The 8,666-nt window shown below is 41.0% G+C and overlaps 1 protein-coding gene across 1 annotated transcript in view; it reads right to left on the bottom strand.

The window, feature by feature from the left end:
* The window catches only part of mgp (matrix Gla protein), a 5,225-nt gene extending 4,291 nt beyond the window's left edge, over positions 1-934 (bottom strand). Inside the window, exons 1-4 of the mRNA XM_016444901.1 lie at positions 776-934; positions 563-640; positions 441-470; positions 132-210 (exon numbers count right to left, since the gene is read on the bottom strand). Coding sequence (XP_016300387.1) covers positions 132-210; positions 441-470; positions 563-623 — 170 coding nt within the window. The 5' untranslated portion in view covers positions 624-640; positions 776-934. The remainder of the gene's footprint in view (positions 1-131; positions 211-440; positions 471-562; positions 641-775) is intronic.
* Between the last annotated feature and the right edge of the window lie 7,732 nt (positions 935-8,666).

Consider the following 8,666-nt stretch of genomic DNA (forward strand, 5'->3'; position numbering starts at 1 on the left):
GAGTGTGTGTGAGTGTGTGTGTGTGTGTGTGTGTGTGTGTGTGTGTGTGTGTGTGAGTGAGTGAGTGAGTGAGTGTGTGTGTGTGTGTGTGTGTGTGTCTGTGTGTGTGTGAGAGAGTGTGTGTGTTGTACCTCCTGTAGATGTACTGGTTGTAGATGGGATCTCGTGGACTCCTCATGAAAGCATTCGCCTGATATGGATTCACAAATACTGAAACAAAACAGATGCTTTTTTTGATATAAGACAGTAATATGGGATAAACAAACATCCACGTCAAATGAAATGCAGCGTTTCACAGAGCTTCAACAACATCTCATCACAGCATTGATCTTGAACTGATTTTAGAAATAAGTCCAGCAGCAGTTCTTCAGCTTCCTATAAACACAGACGTGCTGCACGAAGCCAAAGCAAACAGATGGACGTGAATCGTGAACATTTACCCTCAAATGACTCGTGGCTCTCCTGAGAATCTACAGGGAGAGAGAGACGTCTGTTAGAGTGTGTGTGTGTGTGTGTGAGTGTGTGTGTGTGTGTGAGAGTTTGTTGAGAGCATCATACAGACCATAACAAGCACCGAGTGCCAGAGAAACACAGAGAAACACACAGTGAAGAGCGACACACATGACTGCAGCAGATCCGTCTGAAATCACAAAACAACATGAAACACACTGAGATTGACTGACTGATGCACATTTACACACTTTTACTGCATGTAAAGGAGAAGTGTCGGACATCTGCTGATTTGATCTAAAGCTGACTGGTAGATTTGACATACCTGATGAGCTGAATCTGTCTGTGGATCTTCTGCTTCAGTCTCTGGTTGTTTTTCATGATTTGCCAGCTCTTATAAACCCTTCCCGCCCTCCACCCCGACCCGTCTGTCTCTCTGCTCTTTCCAACGACTCAATCACACCATTAACTCCCTCACAAACACGCAGACAGATTACATCACAGGTGCGTGAGCGTGTTTTTGGCATATCTGAAGTCAGACAGAAAGAGTACACAGACCAAAATAACACCGCAGACAGACAGAGGCACAGCCTCTGCTTCTGCACTCAAGCTGCTCAAATATGGTGGTTTTGCTGGTTAAGATGGTGAAGCAGTTGAGTTGTGTGTGGTTAAACAGGCTGAGGGGACAAACTACTGCTCAACACCCAAAACACACGAGCCATAGACCACACTGCGGTGAGAGTCACACGCTTTTCCACCTCAGGCTCTTTCAAAAACAAATCAAGAACAACTGAAGCAACTCGTGATGGACAAACACTGGGAAATGAAAACCAGAGACACTTAAAAATGGAAATATTGAACGTTTCATCTTCCATCACTAGATAATGCCTGACACAGTGTCTGTCTGTCTGATGGTTTTTCTCCATCTTTCGCAGCTTCACAGGCTGCTGCTGTAAATATTTGACACACACTCGATATTCAGAGCTTGGCCCACAACACACACATACACGCACACACACACACACACACACACACACACACACCCATACACTCTCACACACACACACACACTCATACTATCTCACACACACACACACTCACACACACACACACACACATGCACAAACTCAAATTAACATGTGGTTGTAATTAGTAGCAGTATGATCTTTATTTGAAGTGTGGGAGACTTTAATGCTTAGATTGCCATATGATCTGTTAAGCATGGTAATGTGTTGTCAGTCAGTCATGATCTTATCTGCAGCGTTGGATTCTCCACTCAGAAAACAAGCAGCCCTTCCTCCGACTCCCACAGGCTGTCAAAACACCGGTCAGGTCTTCACCGCGTCTCCGGCCCGCATTAAACAAGTGCTGGCACTGAAGCGCTGCTCTTGGACGGGCTTTTTGTGCAATTAGCTGTACGAACATCCAAGATCATTGTGTGGTTTGAGTAGGTCTTACAAATCAATTTAATCAAACGTGTACAAATTTGGGATTAAAAATAGATGCAGAGCCCCGGGGCTTTCGTGGCAGTGCCCATTCTTTCTCCTTATTTACTGAGTAAAGCCTTCATCTGCTGCTAATCTGACAGATGCCTACATCACGCACTGAATGAGATCTCAGGAGTTTCTCACAGTCACAAATGACAACTAATGGAGGCTTTTGCTTGCTTTTTTTGCAAAAATTGCGAGTTGCAATTACAAGAAAAAAAGTCACTTTGCAAGATTTAAAGCCACATTATAAGGTATAAAATCACTACTACAAGAATCCTATTGCAACTGAGAAGTTACAGTGTGAGAAATATAAAGTCACAATTAACAGAAGCAGAGTCGTAACTGTTGCAATCACAGTTGCTACATATAAAGTCAAATTGTGAGATATAGAGTTGGAATTGTTAGAAATATAAATAGAGTTGAGATACAGAGTGCTATATCTCAGATTTTAAAACAAAGTTGCAATTACAAGAAAAAAAAGTCACTTTGCGAGATTTAAAGGCATATTGTGAGGTTTAAAGTAATAATTGCACCGTTCTATGGTGAGAAATTTTCACCTTTGTGATAAATAAAGTCACATATGGAGTTGGAATTGTGAGAAACAGAGTTGAGATATAGAGATATAGGAAGATATAACGTCACAATTACAAGAAACAAAGTTGTAATTATGAGACATAAAGTCACATTTTGAGATATAAAGTAGCAGTTACAAAATAAATGTCACATTGTGAGGTTTAAAGTCATAATTGTATGGTAGTACTAAACATGAGTGGAATTTGCACCGCAGCGCCCCCACACCTTGATGCTCATGACAAGAATAGCATGTATAGTTATCTTTATTGAAGTTTTTAATTAGGTTTAAATCGCCGTCATGCATGAATGAATGATATTTTTGCAATTTTACACATAATAATCCACGATGATCACATTACACAAAACTGAAATTGCACGTCAAAATAACACATTGTCAATATTTTTTGAGACCCCCCAAAATTTCACAAATCACGTTTTCAGGGGAGCCCATGTCTTAATAAGGGGAGCCGAGCTGCCCCTAGCTCCCCCGTAGTTCATACCCTGCATACGCACACACACACACACACACACACACACACACACACACATTTGTCCACTATGGGGCGCTATAGCCGTATTATAGCAATGTTTCCTCACTGGAGGTAGTCATGTCACTGCCAGAGTTGCCAAGTCCACTTATAATACGCGGCTTCTTCTTTTTTTTGTTAAGTTGCGAGAAAAATCCCGGGTTGCGGGTTGCTTATTTGGGCTTATTTTAAAAATTATGGTTGCTTGTTAGGAAAATTGAACAAGCTCATTGGAGAAAAATCCCGTTCAGCATGAAGGCATGTGAGTGACGTGACCAAGTATAGTGGCCCATACTCAGAATTAGTGCTCTGCATTTAACCCATCCAAAGTGCACACACACACCGTGAACACACACACGGAGCAGTGGGCAGCCATTTATGCTGCGGCGCCCAGGGAGCAGTTGGGGGTTCGGTGCCTTGCTCAAGGGCACCTCAGTCGTGGTATTGAAGGTGGAAGAGAGCGCTGTACATTCACTCCCCCCACCTACAATCCCTGCCGGTACGAGACTCGAACCCACAACCTTTGGGTTACGAGTCCGACTCTCTAACCATTAGGCCACGACTTCCCCATGTGACGCTGTAATGTGGGAGTGGGATTACTTTCTTTTATAAGGTAAATGTTTAATTTTTAGAATGCTTTTGTAATGTATTAATTATCATGGGCTGTAATAAAAAAGTAGGCCTATACTAATACTAACAGTATATACATTTGGTTTGAATATGTAGGCTATAAATATGTAGCTATATTACAGCTTAAAGCTCTTGTCTTCATCTCCTTTTCCATCTCTCCTGTCCTGTTCTGCTCACAGCTGACTGGAGATCAGTGGATAGCGCGCGCCTCCCGCTGTGTTGCAGTTTGCTGCTTTTTGTAAAATAACTTCTGTTTTCGACTTTCAAATAAAAGAGTGGTTTCAGAGTTTAATATGTTGCAGGCTCATTTATTGGTAACAAATAATTAATAATAAATAATATAGATGCTAATAAATAATTAAATAATATTGAGATTGGTTGTGTAAAGCCTTCTGGTCTTGTGTTCGTTTCTCCTGGAAAGGATCACACAGGGGCAGTTTATCGAGTCCATCCATGTATCGTGTTTACTGGAGAGACGGAAGACCCATGAGAAAACACCAGACAGACAGGAATTGTTGCTCATCCGGTCACAAAACTTCTATTCACCTCAACAGCTCGACTGGAACTGACTACTTAACAACCAACAAATGACTTACATGATTATGAACTCTCTCTCTCTTTAATGCTTTTGTGAATGTCACAGACTAACTGTGATCCAGGACTTTTATTTTGAAGGGACTGAGTATGGGCCTGTGCACAAACAAACTGTTTCTACACACAATATTGTATCACCCCATTAACTCAAGTTGGTCGTTTTATTGTTTTGTTGGTTTAGTGCTGTGGCTTGTTTGACTGTTTAATGTTCAAGTGATACATTTTTTCAACATCATTACTCAAGGAAATGATTCAAAAATACTCTTTACATCAAGCTTTTATTTGATTTAATTCAGTAATGAAGTTAACTTCAGTGTGTTTCAAACCACTGTACATACCTTGTGGTTCACCTCTCACTTGCCAAACTTGTGCACCTGGAAAGCAGCCATATTTAACCCTAGCATTTGCTTGTGGCTGATTACTCCATCTGCTTCTGACAGCACAGGGGTGGGGGAGAACCTAGGACGTAAGTTCATTCCCATTTGTCTTGACTTACTTGTTTGGAGTTATTCTGATTGTACTGGATCTGAATGTTATATGCTGTGGAGTGTTGAATACTATGAACGTCTGTTTGTTTGTATTCTGTTATCTGTTTTATAACTTATTGGTCTTCCCCTAAAATGGTATATTCCAAAAGTAGGTGGAGCCAAAGTCTATAAAAGAGCTTCAGGCAGCCATTTCAGGAAGGCTACAGTAGTGATGCAAAGTCTGATTCATTTAAGCGAACCGGTTCTTTTCGGACAGATCGGCTCATTGAACCGGTTCAAAAAGCCAATTCATCGGTTCCTGATGTCATCAAGCAATAACGTCTCTACGCATTTCTTTTCTAACAACTCTGTGACATGTTGTATCAATGAAAAATTGAAACAAGTCATTTGTGTCAACACATATGAAACACTCAAAAATAAAGTTATTTGTGTGAAAGCACATTGCTGATTATTGCCATATAATTCACTTAAGTTAATGGTGTTTGTGGTCACAGTTTCATTCGCGGATCCTCAGATACGACTGACTGACCAATATTGACTAGCCTACAACTTGGATAAGATTCCTAAAAGTTTTGCACCTACAGCACACATTACAGATATTGATGCACAAACGCGGATATGTTCTACATGTCTACAGTATAAAGAATGAACAAACCAGTCTTATAAACTCCTTGATTTCGCTTAAGCAACTTTAAATATAATAGGCTATGCATGCACAATAAACTATTGTAAAATTTATTTACATCACTCGACAGAAAGGTTTTAGCAGGTTTTAATAAAATGTAAATTAATAACAGTCATAATAAGCATATTTCCAGTACGTGCCTCAGGCTTACACAGTGTTGTCAACTCACTCATCAGAATCTTCGGTAATCCTCGGCAAACTTCGACAGTTGGTTGAACCGGCTCATTTGGTTCTTTTTGAGTTGGACGTGCTACTTCGGCTGTGCATCCTGCGTCATCAACCCGGAACTAAAGTTCAATTCAGTTCGATTTGAGAACCGCTTGTTGAGTTGGACGTGCTACTTCGGCTGTGCGTCCTGCGTCATCAACCCGGAACTAATGTTCGATTCAGTTCAATTTGTGAACCGGCTCGACCGGTTACTTCCTGAGAACCGGCTCAAAAGAACGATTCGTTCAAGAACCAAACATCACTAGGCTAGAGTGAGTAGTGTGGAAGTGGAATTGTGTTCATGGTTTTTGGGTCTGTACACTGGCATAGCCAAATTATATTGTTGTATATACTGTAAAAAACATTTTTTGCCCACCTATGGAGAGCCACATTTTTGCACTTGGGGAATAAAACCACTTTGAACTGTGCATTTTTGTTCCCCGTCATCTCCTTTACATTGCTGGCTGCTGGTACATCCTAACAGTGACCATAACATTATACAAGCAATAATGCAGCATACCTGAAGATACATGAGGAAACATTAATTGTTGCTCATCCGCTCACAAAACTGATGGAAAATCATACACATAACAATAAACAAAGCAAATGACTCTATTTACATGTGGTGTGCTCGGCCACATATAAGACACATGAAACCCAATGATTCATCTTCCTATCACTCCCATATAAAAACCATATGACTGGAGAAAATTTTTTCCTGCCATTCACCTGAACAGCTCGACTGGAACTGAGAGAGAATGGCTGACATAACTCTTACTCTCATCACCTGAGGTGTCCCCTCTTCTTAGGTGCATTTAGTACACATTAACAATGAACATAATTAAATTGTTTTACAACTAGAACAGGCATTTCGGCACAATTCATAATTAATTCCTTTCTCCCTTGTGAGAGTTGGCAGCATTGGTCACTGCATTTTTGATCGCAGTGGCGTTCATTCAGCTGGATGTATTCTGATGGGCTGATTAACTGAAAATCTGATCACAGATGAGAAACATGTTCATATGGATCAGTTTGAGCAGCGACATTCAATCAATTACAGATGCAGTTTTCACTACAACAGTGGACCTATTTACTGGTAAAATGTACAGTGAAAATGACTCCATTACAAGTCACAAGTCACCAATTACAAGCGACTTGAGTAAAAGTCTTAGAGTATCTGATTTTAACAGTGCTTAAGTATTTTACTCATACTGAATGTAAGACGCACTAGTCCTCAACATCTAAGAGCAAACCAGTGAAAAACAAGAAACGGTTGATTTGTGAGGAGAGCAATCACGTTTATTTTCTATAATCATAATAAAACCGAACACCTCAGAATTCCAGTAAATCAGTGTCAACACACCGCCTCTCAAATGTCTACAGACACTCAAGCCTCAGTGAAGCACAAGTGAGCAAAAACGGCAAAAGTAAACCAATGTCATTCAAAAAGGTCTCTTCAGTATAACGGATAAATAAAATAATGTTAAGTAAAATGAAAAAGTCAAGGCTTCTTGCAGTGGATGTGCTGGTTTGGGCCTCATCACTGGCTGCAGTCATTTCCTCATCTCATATATAAAACACCAGTGATTCACAACTACCTGCTAATGCACTCGCCTTCACATAACAAAGCCTTGTTGATACGCTTGGGTGAGTAAGGGTGAAATGCTCAAGATATAGTACCATTAATGCCCTGTAGATGGCAACATTGCTTCTTTTGTAGCAGAAATAAACCGCTGCAGAAAAAGTTAGGTGCCATGCAAAATGTAATGAGTAATTGCATGACTTATTACAAATGTAGTGGAATAAAGATGCATGAAGAGTATAAAATGTAGTGAAGTAGAGAGTAAAAATTGCTAATCCATTTGATACTCAGTAAAACTACAGCGTATCCAAAAAGATACTCAAGTACAGTAACTAAATACATTTACTCAAGCGTGACTGCACAGAAACTATTGGAAGAGAACTGAAGTGAGCTGGACGATGAATCACTGAATCCTCAATGAACTGACTTTAGCTGGAAAAATGACTGTTTGCTATTGTCCTCTTTTTAGAGCTGCTTTACAGCAGAATTTAATTTTGTTTGCATTATTGACAAACTATTTTCCTGTTTAACACTGTAAAGCTGCTTTGACACAATCTGTACTGTATAAAGCGCTTCACAAATAAAGGTGACTTGATTTTTTATTATTTTTTTTTAACTCAAGATGGCGCCGTGGACGGCCGCCTCAGTGCTTGGCTCTCCAGTGTTTGTACTGTTTTTGTTCGTTTTTCCTGTTTTTGTTTCTCAAACATGATCAGTTTTACCAGGGATGAAACTGAACATAGTAGTTGGCGGAGCAGCGGCGCTGATCAAGCACTGATCAAGCGCTTCAGGACGCGCAGACGGGGAAAGCAAGCCGGTGCTCTCGTGAAGCTCAGACTGCGCGGTTTTCGAACGGCGTTGCCTAGCATCCATCTGGCGAATCTCCGCTCTCTACCCAACAAAACGGACGAACTTCTTCTGCTCTCCCAGACAAACAAGGATTTTTCAAACTCTGCTGCTCTGTGTTTCACGGAAACCTGGCTGAATGACACCATTCCGGACTGCCGGGTTCAGACTACACAATATTTTTGTCGGTCACGATAGTCACTGTGTCAGATTACACGATTTTGACTCCTAAAATCTTGTCGTGGCATGGACAAGAAACATGTCAGACTACACGTTGCTTCCCGACCATTCAGGGAAGTCTTTAACGACGCGCGTGATGTCAGGAAGAAGGCGGAACTAGCGACTGACTTCCAAAAACAAGAGTGTAAACATTGCTGAAGCGCTTCCGCTATAGTTCGCCAGCATTTTTCTTTCTTTGTTCTGTCGTGGCATCGCAGATGCGGAATCGGTTGTCGTCCACTTTGACACACTACACGTGCTGAAACGATGGAATCTTACATCCCGACGCCCATTGTCGTTTACGAATCCCCACGAGACCCTACGTCAAGCAAATCGTGGCAAAATCGGGCTAAAATCGTGTCGTCTGAACTGGGC

This window comes from Sinocyclocheilus anshuiensis, unplaced genomic scaffold (genome assembly GCF_001515605.1).
Source record: "Sinocyclocheilus anshuiensis isolate Anshui unplaced genomic scaffold, SAMN03320099.WGS_v1.1 scaffold3404, whole genome shotgun sequence".
In the NCBI taxonomy this organism is placed as follows: Eukaryota; Metazoa; Chordata; class Actinopteri; order Cypriniformes; family Cyprinidae; genus Sinocyclocheilus; species Sinocyclocheilus anshuiensis.